At 40.1% G+C, this 14,351-nt stretch overlaps 1 protein-coding gene across 1 annotated transcript in view; it reads right to left on the bottom strand.

The window, feature by feature from the left end:
- Positions 1 to 2,522: 2,522 nt before the first annotated feature.
- The window catches only part of radil2b (Ras association and DIL domains 2b), a 39,476-nt gene continuing 27,647 nt past the window's right edge, over positions 2,523 to 14,351 (bottom strand). The window contains exons 11-18 of the mRNA XM_075457640.1: positions 13,779 to 14,043; positions 12,315 to 12,487; positions 9,212 to 9,356; positions 8,948 to 9,123; positions 7,130 to 7,358; positions 6,844 to 7,034; positions 4,072 to 4,211; positions 2,523 to 3,980 (exon numbers count right to left, since the gene is read on the bottom strand). Coding sequence (XP_075313755.1) covers positions 3,887 to 3,980; positions 4,072 to 4,211; positions 6,844 to 7,034; positions 7,130 to 7,358; positions 8,948 to 9,123; positions 9,212 to 9,356; positions 12,315 to 12,487; positions 13,779 to 14,043 — 1,413 coding nt within the window. The 3' untranslated portion in view covers positions 2,523 to 3,886. The remainder of the gene's footprint in view (positions 3,981 to 4,071; positions 4,212 to 6,843; positions 7,035 to 7,129; positions 7,359 to 8,947; positions 9,124 to 9,211; positions 9,357 to 12,314; positions 12,488 to 13,778; positions 14,044 to 14,351) is intronic.

Genomic DNA, 14,351 nt, shown 5'->3' on the forward strand with positions numbered 1-14,351 from the left:
AAAAATGTTATTTGGCTTTAGAGTGCAACGCAGATGATAACACCAGCAAGACAATATATCAATAATATTGTAAAACTGTAAAGGTTGTTTTACATTTCCAAATTAAACCTGATTTTTTTTAAGGCATTAAGGGCAATGTTGTTATTATTACAGTAAACTCCAGTAAAAGGTTTTTCATTAGTAACCTTTATTAGGTTATATGTTGAGCAAAAAAAAATTGAACTAAACCTAATTTGTCTGAATTTTAAATCAAGGGGGAAACATATATTGAATGCCTCTTAAATCATAATGCTTCAAAAACATTGTTTTAATGTTAAATCTACCAAAATGTAGCTGATTGAATCTTTTTTTGTTTTTTTAATTTTTATTGATAAAACACCCGCTGCGGTTGAAAAATCAGACATGAATGTGGATACAATAGTAATGCATGATGTTTCAGTGTTGCCTACAGAAAGAACTGTGGTCCGGTTATCCGAAAAATGGTCCAAAGGTTGTGGCTGCTGGAGATTCATAATGTACTTGGCAAATTAGATATTCTAGACAGCCAATTTATGTGTTACAGTCAGACTCAAAGACTAAATTTCGAAATGATTCTAGTTGGGCAAAAAAAGGGTCACTTATAGACACAACTCACAACAAACACAACTTTTGTAGAAACTCCTTCCGTCATGGGACAGTTTGCACGAGGTAGCTAACCACTTTTATTTTTTCTTAATTCAGTCCAGTCTATTATTTCATTTAAAAATGAAAGTGCTGACTGATGATACAGAGCCTGATGATAAAAAAAAGTGCAATCGTTCAAATATTTAGGGTTACGGATATAAAAATGTAGGGCAATGCGAAACATCCAAGTGGATGTATTTTGACAACTGGTCAAAGATTAGAATCAATAACTTTAATATTTTCAGCCAATTCTGTGTCACCATATTTCAGAATGAGGACACAGTATATCTGCATGTGCGATTTGAATAGCCCTGTCATTTTTATATTTTGGGACAAATGTCACAAAACAATGTTTGAACTTAGTGAGAGTTTAGAGGAGTGTTTTTTCTTTTCTTTTCTTTTTTTAATTTGTTGTTGTTTTTAGGTCATTAGCGTGCCACTGTTAGCTCTGAGTTAGTTCGGTTAGCTAATGCTGGCAAGATACATCAGCCACCAATTAAAAAGGTGCAAATATATAGAAGTAAGAATTATATTGAAAAAAATTACTACAACACCAAAAAGAAATAATCAATGTACAATATAGTATCAGCTAATTCAGCAACACATCGTTGATGCCTGCGTAAAACCAGGATATATTTCATACATATTGTTGGAAAACCATCAGTCATGGTGGATGGAGAGACACTTGATGTGGTCGAACATTTTAAGTACCTCGGGGTAATCTTCGATTCCAATCTTAATTTTAAGCAACACGTTAAAAAGTCACAAATACAATTAAATTTAACTTATCAAATTTCAAACATATAAGACCCTTCCTGACTATGGAGTCAGCGAAAACTTATATGCATGCAACGATATTTACTCATATTTCCTACTGTTATACAACATGGTCACATACATCAGAGAGTACTTTAAAACAATCAAGTCTCTCTTCAAGAGAACACTTAAAACTCTCGACAAAAAACCTATACATTACCATTATTGTAAAATTATTAAAAAGTATAAAATCTTAGACCTTGATAGCTATCAGTTGTTTTTGGATGCCTGTCTCATCTTTAAGGTTTTGAAAGGATTAGCCCCTCCACTATTACAGGATTTCATAAAGACAAAATCCTCTAGAGTAAACACAAGAGCACAGACTAGAGGAGACTGTGATGTACAGTGGCGCAGGACTAAATTTGGCTAAATGGTGGAGTCCATCAGAGGAACACAGTCTTGGAACACACTGCCAACTCATGTTAGAAACTGTGACAATTACACCACCTTTAAAAAGACCCTTAAACAGTGGTTGAAAACAACCCAGACCTGCTCTCATGGGTAACCCCTCCGTCTTTTCCATTTTGTGTATGGACTCTTAACTTTGATGTGAATTAGGATTTTTTTTTTTTATGTAAGATTTCTACAAGTCATATCCATTTTTCATGGTGTATTGTCTGTATGTTTTTTTATGATACCTGCCTTAGGACAACGGATGAAATTTAGCAACTGTGCTAACTCTGGCATATTTACATTGATGCTTTCCTGATATGTTGATTAATGTGCATTGTCCCAATCAAATAAATAATAAAAAAAATTAACTTTTAAAATTTTTTTTTTTAAAAAAGTATAAAATGCATAAAATCTTTTACAACATTTAAAAGATAAAGGATGCCACGCTTGAAATGAGTACAGTATAGAAAGAAAAAGTGCTAGCACTAGCATTAGCGTCCACACCTGTGCTAACATAAAAAGAAAAATTTATTTAAGGGTTTCCTGTTTAGTAACGTTTACAATATGTCTTAAACACAATTATCCTTCATTTCACTTGGTTTCTATCAGACATGTGTTTTGTTAAATAAAAAAAATGAAAGAAAAAACAGTAAAATTATGACATGATTTTATGGTTCGACATGCATCATCACGCATCCAATCACTGGAGCCACATGATGAATAATAAAAGTATAAAAATAAAGAATAGCACTAAAGCAACAGCAGAGCAATTTTAAACTTTCCTGTGTCTCGTCAATGATGCGTCCTTTGTTTTCTGGTGGATCCCTAAAAAGTGTTATGGTACATTTAGGCACTGTCCCATGTGTGTTCTTGTGTGGGATTTCTGGCTCTTGTGGTACCGTTAAGAATTGTTGCATTGAGGACTCTTGAGTTTAAGTTCCAGTGAAAACCATCAGTCATGGTGGATGGAGAGACACTTGATGTGGTCGAACATTTTAAGTACCTCGGGGTAATCTTCGATTCCAATCTTAATTTTAAGCAACACGTTAAAAAGTCACAAATACAATTAAATTTAACTTATCAAATTTCAAACATATAAGACCCTTCCTGACTATGGAGTCAGCGAAAACTTATATGCATTCAATGATATTTACTCATATTTCCTACTGTTATACAACATGGTCACATACATCAGAGAGTACTTTAAAACAATCAAGTCTCTCTTCAAGAGAAAAAATTAACTTTTTAAATTTTTTTTTTCAAAAAAAGTATAAAATGCATAAAATCTTTTCCAACATTTAAAAGATAAAGGATGCCATGCTTGAAATGAGTATAGTATAGAAAGCAAAAGTGCTAGCACTAGCATTAGCGTCCACACCAGTAAAATTATGACATGATTTTATGGTTCGACATGCATCATCACGCATCCAATCACTGGAGCCACATGATGAATAATAAAAGTATAAAAATAAAGAATAGCACTAAAGCAACAGCAGAGCAATTTTAAACTTTCCTGTGTCTCGTCAATGATGCGTCCTTTGTTTTCTGGTGGATCCCTAAAAAGTGTTATGGTACATTTAGGCACTGTCCCATGTGTGTTCTTGTGTGGGATTTCTGGCTCTTGTGGTGCCGTTAAGAATTGTTGCATTGAGGACTCTTGAGTTTAAGTTCCAGTGAGAACTGAACTGAATAGTGGTGTTGATAAAGCAAATGACAGCCCTGAGGTTTGAATCCAACCTCAATCCAACAACAGCCAAGGAATTTAGAATGGTCGAAGGAATATTCTATATCGTTTGACGTTGAAAACACATTATTTACTGGAAAGCAGTATAACAAAAAATTCAGTACTATCATGAAGCTGCAAAACTAAATTGGGCATCTTAAACTATAGCTCAATCATAGTGCATTTTTGTCCTTTAAACATCACCCATACCCTCAACTTGAACGTTCATCAATCTCTCATAGTCGAGTTTAGTGCGGGTGGAGCATGAAAAATCACTCAACACATGTAGTATCAGCATTCAGTCTGTACAGCCGTAGGCATGCAGTGGGATCTGGCCACCAGTAACCTCAGTCTGTCCCCTGATGACTGGATCAGCTCCCTTCCACTGATGGAGGCAAAGAGTTGGACATGTGCTGTAAGTAAATCTGTTCATCAAAATTTAAAAGTGAAATACGAGGCATTATGGGATTTCTCACCTCTGGTAATCCAGTCCGAGCAGACTGACTCCATTAACAGCCAGGATCCTGTCGCCTGGTTCCAGCTGCTCACACTGGGCTGCAGGAGAGTCTGGGATCACTGCACGGATGAAGATGCCCTTCACCTTCAAGGACGTAGCCTGGGACGTGATGTGAGAATGCCAAATTCTCAGTCACACTCAGATGTGACAGCTCCTCACTGCAAAGCTTACTTAGCTGTCACTCTGATGTCAGCGACATTAATTAAAGTTGTTGTTTGTTTTAAACATTTGTCCTTGATTCTTACTGGATGATGTCCCCCCCCTTCAAAGTCAAAGTCAAATTTATTTGTATAGCACATTTCATGTACAAACAATTCAAAGTGCTTCACATAAAATAAAAGCATTGCAGCAGGGAGTGCAAGAAGCATTAAAAATAAATCAAAAAATATAAAGAGAAACAAATAAAATCATTTAAATTAATTTAAAAACAAGCAACAGTCCAGATAAGTTCAAAGATATCGTGCAGATTTCATGCATAGACACATGAGAAAAGAAATGTTTTTAACCTGGATTTAAAAATGTCTCCATTTGGTGAAAGTTTAATCTCCACTGGCAGTTTGTTCCACTTGTTTGCAGCATAACAGCTAAATGCTGCTTCTCCATGTTTAGTCTGGACTCTGGACTGGACCAGCTGACCTGAGTCCTTGGATCTAAGAGCTCTGCTGGGTTTATATTCTCTGAACATATCACAGATGTATTTTGGCCCTAAACCGTTCTGGGATTTGTAAACCATCAGCAGGCTTTTAAAATCTATTCTGTGACTGACTGGAAGCCAGAGTAAAGATTTTAAAGCTGCTGTGATGTGTTCAGATCTCTTAGTCCGGGTTAAAACTCCAGCAGCAGCGTTCTGGATGAGCTGCAGATGTTTAATGCTCTTTTTGGGAAGTCCAGTTAAAACAGCGTTACAGTAATGGAGTCTACTGGAGATGAATGCATGGATGAGTTTCTCCTGGTCTGTTTGGGAGAGGAAACCTTTAATTCTGTTGATGTTTCTGAGGTGGTAAAAAGCTGCCTTGGTGACAGCTTTGATGTGGCTGCTGAAAGTCAGATCTGAGTCTATCAACACTCCGAGGTTACCAACTTGGTCAGTGATTGTAAGGTCCCGAGTCTCAAGATATTTACCAATGCTGACCCTCTTCTCTTTGCTCCCAAACAGAATGATCTCAGCTAGGAAATTGTTTTTGAATTGGCTCTATATGAACGAATTGGATTATTTTATGAATTATGATTATTATTAATTAATTGAATTCCAATTGGCTTGAATTGGACTTACTATCTAAGTGCCTTGAGATGACATTTGTTGTATTTGGCGCTATATAAATAAAAATGAATTGAATTGAATTGAAATTTTGTCTTCATTTAATTGTAGAAAATTCTCTCTCATCCAGGTGTTTACTTCCTCCAGACACTGACACAGTACGTCTGCTGGGCTGCAGTCGTCCGGAGACAGAGACACATAAAGTTGTGTATCGTCTGCATAACTGTGATAATTGATGTTAAAGTTCTGCAGTATCTGACCCAAAGGGAGCATATACAAGTTAAACAGAAGAGGTCCAAGAATTGACCCCTGGGGGACTCCACAAGTCATGGCCACTCGCTCAGATTCATAGCTGCCAATTGTAACAAAATAACTCCGGCCTTCTAAGTAGGACCTGAACCAGTTAAGGACCGCTCCAGAAAGTCCAACCCAGTTTTCCAGCCTGTGCAACAGGATTCTGTGATCTACAGTATCAAACGCAGCGCTGAGGTCCAACAGAACCAGGACTGAAACATTACCAGAATCAGTACTCAACCTGATGTCGTTTAACACTTTGACCAGAGCTGTTTCAGTGCTGTGATGACGTCTGAAGCCTGATTGAAAGTTATCAAGACTTCCACTTTCATTCAGAAAGTCGTTGAGCTGGTTAAATACAACTTTCTCAATAATCTTGGAAATAAAAGAGAGGTTAGAGACAGGTCTGAAGTTGTGCATCATAGAGGCGTCTAGAGTTCTCTTCTTTAGGAGTGGCTTAATGGCAGCTGTCTTTAGTGACTTGGGAAAAATGCCTGATGCCAGTGAGCTGTTAACTATTCATAGGAGATCACTTTCTACTGAGGTAAAAACAGTTTTTAAAAAGTCGGATTGTATTATGTCCAGAGTGCAAGTTGTTGATTTCAGATGCCGAACTGTGTCCTCTAGGATTTTTAAATTAACAATATTAAATTGTGACATAACGTCAGAGTTATTTCTAGGTTTTAGACACAGATTAGTTTTCTTGTTTGTCTGTGTTGCGTTAATGTTTTGTCTAATCGTTTTGATTTTTTTGGCTAAAAAAGTGGGCAAATTCGTTGCATTTCTCAGTGGAGAGGAGGTCTGGGTTTGACTGTTTAGGAGGATTTGTGAGTTTTTCAACCATAGCAAACAGAGTTGGAGAATTGTTGACATTCTTATTAATCATTTCAGATAAATGCAGCTGTCTGGCCTTGCACAGCTCATTGTTATAACTACGCAGGCTTTGTTTGTACAGCTCATAGTGAATCTGAAGCTTTGTTTTCCTCCACTTCCGTTCAGCTTTCCTGCATTCTCTTTTCAGGTTTTTGACCGTAGTGGTGTTTTGGCTGGTTTAAATTTGATTCAAACTTGATTATTTGAAGATCTAAAGTTCTTAAAGGATAGCTATCTTTCACCAGGAAAATATTTGATCAGCTCCTGTTGTTCTTTAGGGTTTAGCTTAAGTTCCTGTTCACTCACCCTTGTGTCTACCAGAGCCAGACCAAGTCCTCTGTCACCTCGCTCCAGCTCCAAGCTAAAAACCTCATCGTTACTGTAGTCGGCCTCCTCCTCCTCATCCTGTGCTTCCTCTTCCTCTTGCAGCTCCCCCAGTCTTGTCACACTGCTGCAGTCTGATCTCAGTGCAGACAGACATTCAAACACTAATCCACCTACGGAGAAAAAAACAAACAAAAAAGAAAACATGCAGCCTCATTTTTAAAAGGACATGCAAAAGAAGACCATGGGTGGAAATGTGTTACTACACCTTCACTGTGTGGATCTGCAGCAGAGGACCAGGGAGCCGTCTCACCGCCACCCCTCATCATGTAATTCTGGTCAGGCTCTATCGTGTGCGGGCGGTTAGGTGGGGTGAGGAGACATGCGGGGTCCAGAGCTGACCTTGTTACCTCAATGGTCTCTGTGTCTCTGGTCCGCAGCTCTACATTGAATAGCTTTTGGGACAAAATGTGTGCACCACCGCAGCCGAACTCTTCCTGTTTGGGTGTAACGAGAGGAGATGATGGACGTAAGACAACAGACATAGTGGAGGGAGGATATGATATGATGAAGTCCTCTGACAATGTATTAACATTTTCAGAGCTGGTGTTTGTAAAGATATCTGTCTCAGTCTGAGCAGCTTCCATTTGAAGGTCTCTACCCTGGAGGAGAATCTGCATTAGACTGTGACAAGTACTTCCAAAAAAAGTTCTCTGATGACTCTGCAGTCGTCGGTCTCATCTCAATTGATGACAACGGGAGTACAATCTACACTGAATCTGCTTTGTAGATTGGTGCCAGCGGACCTGCCTCCAGATCAACGAAAGGAAAACCAAAGAACTGGTGGCGGATTTCCGCAGGAACAGACATTCACCCTCAACCCCAGTGAACATCCAGGGCACTGACACCTGGGTGTTCACCTGAACAGTGAACCGGACCGGACTAATAACACCACTGCACTTCACAAGAAAAGGCTGAGTGAACTCTATCTCCTCAGAAGACTTGGGGCCTCCGGAGTGCAGGGGCCACTGCTAAGGACCTTTTACGACACTGTCGGGGCAGCAGCAATTTTCTTTGGGGTGGTCTGCTGAGGTAGCAGCATTTTAGCTGCAGACAGGAAGAAACTGAACAAAGTGATCAAAGGCCCAGCTCAGTCCTGGGATGCCCCCTTACATACGGTGGAGGTGGTGACTGAGGGGAGGATGGGATCCCTGAGGATGAATGAGCTCCACCCTCTGAAGGACAGTCTGAGATCACTGACCAGTTCTTTTCAGTGATAGGCTCCTTCACCCTCAGTGTGTGAAGGAAAGGTATTGTAAGTCCTTTTTTTCCAGCCGCAGTCAGACTGCACAATAAGCTCTGCTCCCAGTAGCCCCTCCCACTAAATTCAAACTCATACTTGTCACTCATACTGTTCATGTACATACCATACACTCTGCTAAACATGGCTGTCCATACATACTGCTTATAATCTTGCACATACTCATAGTGCACTTATGGCTTTCTATATGGTTTCCCATTTGCCTATTCCCTGCCATGATGTATCTAATGCCGCAACAATGTGAATTTCCCCACTGTGGGACAAATAAAGGTTTATCTTAAGCAGATGTTACTGTAACATTTAGCTTGTGGTACCATTGCTCTTGCTGCATCAGGGTTCCTCTAGCTGGGCAATAGATTCTCTTGCCATTGTTTTATTCAGGCAGAGTTTCTATCAGCCTTGTGCTGCTCACTTTATCCATGCGCCAACACTGCCACCTTATGGGTTTTCTTTACCCGGGCCAGTTTTTCTGCACTGGTTAGTTAGAGAGAGAGAAAACTTTCAGAGAGACCTCATCCCTACATATTATTACATAGAAAATTAGAATATAAACTGCCTACTGACAATAAGCTTTCTGACTGTTCAAACATGCCTACTCGGATGGAAACCTGATAGATCTTTCACCTTGAGGTTTTGACATGATCGTAAATGTAAATCTTACAATTCAGCACTTACAGACACATTTTTACTTCTGTCCTAGCTGGATGGGTTTTCAAATATCATTTCAAATCAAAAAGTTGAAATTAAATTTTGTTTGTGGCCTACCTGGTGCTCAGCTGTGATTTTTAACTGCGAGTCAGAAAGGCTGGAAATAAACTCTCTGAGCTTGTGCAGCTGTTCTCTCAGAGCCGAATCTGTCACTGGTCTCCTGAGCTGAAGCTGGTAACCTTCATCGGGAAGCACCAGAGGATGGTGGGTGTCAAAACTCTTCAGGATATCAGCTGAAGAAAGAAAAGCGCATGGTAAAAATAAAGAAAATGACAGATTAACACCGCCTATCATCACATTTGTAGCATGCCGATCTCTCACCAGTATCATGTGTTGCTGCTCGATCCTGTGCTGATGGAGTCCATGTATGTCTGCAGGGAGATGCCGGGCTGTATAAACTCAGCAGGTGGTTCAGCTGGGCCGGACTCAGGGCAGAGTAGTTAGAACGAAGGGATAACCAAGATGTCTGTACGTGCACACACACATGCACCATAATGGATAAAGATATGCCTGGAGAGCATTCATCAAGATGCCACTAGAAAATCAAACTTAACTATGAGTGACTTTTTCTTTATTGTAGCCACATGAACACATTTTTAAAAAAAAATATGGAACAGTATGAATTTATAACATTTTAAAGAAATGATAGCGTCTTTGTGGCCTCTTCAACATGACAAGAAATTCATGTGTAGGCCTGCACATGAGCAGGGCTCGAACAGAGATTAGTTGTTTTTCTTTGACAGGGATGTCAGAACAACTATAGGGGGAGCCAGAGAGCAAACAATTTGCCAAATTCTCCAGTGTTGCTTCAATGCTCAAGTGCAGCATTTCTGTGTGGAGTTTGCATGTTCTCGTTGTGCCTGTGTGGGTTTGGTGCAGGTACTCCTGTTTCCCCTCACAACCCAAAGATGTGTGTGAAGTGGCGTATTTAATCTTATGTTGGCCTTCGGGTGACAGTGAGCGTGCATGGTTGTCTGCCTCCATTTGATGAAGTGACCACTTTCACTCTCTCTCAAAACACTTTAGGAAACGGAGGGAAAGCAATAAAATTACATTTTGAGAGAGAAGCAAACATTGAATGTCTATACAAGATGAACATTTACTTCGTTTTGATTGTTGCTGCTGTAACCGTACCCGCTGATAACTGTGACGTAAAATGTAATGCATCAATAAAATCCCAAGAATCTCAGCTTTCCAATTATATGTCACATGTCACATTTTTACCCAAGACCTGTGAACACACTGAAGTTATGCAGAAAACAGCCAGAATTTCAAGCTGTGAAAGCCTAATTGTGCGTGCCTTTATCAGGAGACGTGAACTGACAACAATTTTTCAATTTCAATTTCAATTTTTCCATTTTTATCCATTTCAAAAGATACAATTTTTGCTCCTTTACCTCTCTCATATTGCATCTGTTACAAAACTGACCTTGTTAAAATGTTTAAAAATTCCAATTTGAAGGGGACACAGGCAAATCTGAAACATGGTAAAGGAGTAATTCGTTTTTTTTTGGTTTGGTTTGTTTTGTTAAGTGCGGTTGAGTAAAGCCCTTATGAGTTCTCAGTGCCTTCCTAAAGCAGACAACGGTAAGAGCGCTCTTAGTTTGGAGAATCAGAAGCTGTCCCGATGGGAAAGTTAAAGCTATACGCTTTACAGAAAGGGCAAACCAAAAGAGGGACTTTTTCACAATTTAAAACAACTCATACCTCTAAAATGTTTAGTGGTATGAGCAGGAGTGTGTCACTTTTACACCAAACATTTGTTTAGGCTTCCTTCAGTGCAGATTGTCCATGAAGCAACACTCTCTATAGATTATGGCCCATAGTGTTTATGTATAGGAAACACTACCCTGATCCGCCCTCTTAGGATATCACCTTTTTTGTCCTAGCTTCTTACACACTTACTTGTTTCCTAAATTGTCTTTGTTTTCTAAATCGTCTTCCCATTTGTCTCGGTACCTAACTTATCGCACTTACTCTAGCACTAGTTATGCTCTTAGCTGCTTGGTTTTGAAAGGAAATGCACTTATGATTTCTTGTGACCTGAAGTTCTTTTGCCTACCGATGTGGAACACACTTATTGTAAGTCGCTTTGGATAAAAGCAAAATGACCGTAATATAATGTATAGGACTGCTTTTTTTTTGGATGAATCAGCTTCACTTAAGCAATGGAAGAGGCTGTGTAGCAGCTTCCCAGTTCAGTTTATATGCACATAGAATTACCGTGACAAAATGATAAGAGGGATGGAAGTGATGCGCGGTAGTATCGCCCGATAGTCATTTTTCAGTTAGAATGTAAAGCTAATACTTCATGAGCTTCTTCACTCCCTGTCAGACCTTGCAAATCTATCTCCACAATCCACCACAAAACTATAGATAGTTCAATGTACTCGAGGGAAATTTGAATATCAGTAAACTTGCAGATGTTCTCTTCTCTGCGCAGCTGACTGTGGCTGCGGCTACACGAAAACGTTTTTCACTGTAAACGATACTTTTTCTTATCGTTTCGCTGTCGCGGCCACACGGAGCCGGCGTTCCCACTACCCCAAAACGATAGTTTTTGAAAACGGGTTCCAGAGTGGGAAAGTTTGAAAACGGCCTCGTTTCGTTTCCATTGTTACAGCTAAAACGTTTTTGCGTCAGTCACACGTTGACGCTGGGAGCCAATTTTAACACTTCTCTATTGTCTCACAGCGTGGCGTGACACAGTGGCGTGTGTACTGCATCGTTTCATCGTTTTTGTCTGGACAGCAGCGCGTTTCCGTGTGGTCGCAAGAATTTTCGAACCCGTTTTCAAAAAAAACCTCGTTTCGTTTTCGTGTAGCCGTAGCCTGTGTGATGGAGGCTACATGTTTATTTGCACACAGAGATCTGATCACTCAGGATGCAATTTAACGCCAGGTGCGAACACACACACACTTTGAGCTGTTCACTTGTGAAGGAATCCCCCGGGACAAAGGTAACCCCTAAATGTGAGCAGTTTGCTGTCTGTTATTGTTTCACACCTGGTTTCAGTCACCAACTGCCACACATCTGTGCTATATCAGTCGCCATCTTGGTTAGTCTGTGCCCGTGGTATGTTTTATTGGTTTCTTAAGAAAATTATTCTTTTTTTTCTTCACCTCCCAGCCTTCTGTTTTTGAGTCTTCATTTGGGTCCTACTATTCTGTTCATCCTGTGAGAGCTTTTTGGAAAAGGACAGGCTTTCTAAGAAAAGCTGTGATTGGGCAAACCATTTATTATGGTTTAACAAGGGAAACATCTTTTCGTCCAAGGACACCCTTCAGCGTTATTCTTCTTTCACTGAATACGTAAACGTCTATAAATGATCCACAGATCCAACTATAAATCATTCCATACCGTAAGTACATGATGTGGGACGAGTGTTTCTCTTTTATTTTCATTTCTTCATGTAGAATTTTACCTGCAGTAAATTCTTTCTCGGTGTAGCCAGCAGGTTGATAGCTGATGAGAGAGTGTGTGTGTGCTCCAAGGCTACTTCTCCCAGTCCAGCTGCATGGGCCCAGTCCAAGAGCAAGTCCAGATTGGCCCTCATTCGCACGCCTCTGGACCACTGGTAGAAACCTGGCTCTGAGCCTGCGTGCACATCAGGAGAGAGTTGTCTTTGAAAAGACTTGATCTGTTCATCATCATTATTCAGGCTGGCAAGTTGGAGCTGGGTGCATCGTAGACTTTCATCAGATTTAGGAACAGGAGGAGAAAGACAGATCTCCTGTTATGTTTTTTTTTTTTTTTTTGTCCACTGGCTCCGTTACAGACTACTTACATTTTACAGTGCACCCTTCATACTTCAAAAGTATTCAGTGGGCAGGTTCTGTAGCAACTGCCAGGCCTCCCAAGCACTGTACATGGCCTATTGAGAGCAGGGCCATCAGTGCTAAACATGACTATGGGTTTGAGCTCATAGGGTTAGCTCTAGCTTTGAGTCTCTTGGTTAACAATGTTGGTTCACAATGAAAAAACTGTTAAGAAGATGCAGTGCACGTCACGGGTCAAAGTATTGTAAGACTGTTTCTATTGTTAAAGCAGGGAAGTACAGAAAAATGAAGAAAAAAAATCTGTCTGCTTCAATGAACAGCAACAATCATGGGAACTTACTAAGCAACAGATTAGTAACTCAGACTGTAGATCATTGTCACATAGCTAGACTAGGTTGAGTAAGCGTGTTAAAGCTCTCAGGAATCCTGTCATGAGTGAAAAAACCTGCAGGCAAAATGCAGCTGAAGTTAATCCATAATGAATTCCATCTGGAACTCTCAGTTAGGGTTAGGATACACAGTTTAAAACCAAAGTGGACACAGTGGAAGCTGGAAAACCAAAGATGAGTCACTTACAAGTATCAATCACTCTTTGTTACTCTTCACATTAAAATTCCCAGTCTGTGACAGGATCCTGCAGGAATGGTAAATATGGTTCTTGGGATATGATGAGTGTTTGGTCTGGACATTTGATTTGTGAGCCAGTTTTGTCTTTTGGAACAAACTGAGTTGGACTGAAAGGCGGTTGGATAAGCTGTTTCCGTAAACCTACTGTGATGCAGCGATCATGTATTACAAAAGATACATGTCTGATATGAAGTGCTTGTATCTATGGATGCAGTACATACAGTCATGTGAAAAAGAAGATACATTCGCTATTCTCAAGTTTTACTTTGTAGGACATAAGGAAAAAAAAATCTGGTCCTTATCATGTCTTAAAATGAGATAAATACAACCTCATAAAGATAAATAAAGATGGGGTAACTGAGTTTGGCTGATTATAGGAAGGCCAATTAAATCTTTAACTAAAACTGCACAGTGTTTGCTAGTTTTGAAGGTTAAAAGCTGTTAGCATACTGTGGATGTGATCTAGGCTCTGATGCTGGTACCTCGCTCCATGAGGGAGTTGAAGAGTGATGCGTTGATGAAGTAGAAGAGGTAGCCGATGAGCTGAGAAGAAATCTCTGGGTGGACCTGAGTCTCTGAGAGTAGCGTCCAGCTCTCGTTCAGGACCTCCACCACCTGCTGGATCTCCCCAGGGACCTGTAGCTCACCACTACCCAAGACCTGAGCACTGTCGCCTGGAGCTCGCAAGTCCGAATTCTCCATGAATGGGTTGCAGTCCAGAAGGCCCGGCAGGATTGGGTAAAGGAACTGGTTGGACAGAAAGCAAGCTCATACTGATTAATTTATCCATGAAGAGTTGCAGACTGTTGACCATTCCTGTGGGTTAATTTGAGGTTGGAAAAGCTAACATTGTGCGGTGGATGTTCATATCACAGGGATAAACTAAAACATGTAACCCTCTTACTCCAATTTCAGACCACCCATATCCCCTCTGCATGTCTGTCGTCCACACAGCACCATGGCTGATTAATGATTAGTTTGGCACAGCCAGCGGTTGCAGATGTATAGTGAAGTAAGAAAAAGTTTCTAACATTTCCACCCTTTCATCAGAAGGT

Source organism: Odontesthes bonariensis, chromosome 23 (assembly GCF_027942865.1).
Source record: "Odontesthes bonariensis isolate fOdoBon6 chromosome 23, fOdoBon6.hap1, whole genome shotgun sequence".
NCBI lineage: Eukaryota > Metazoa > Chordata > Actinopteri > Atheriniformes > Atherinopsidae > Odontesthes > Odontesthes bonariensis.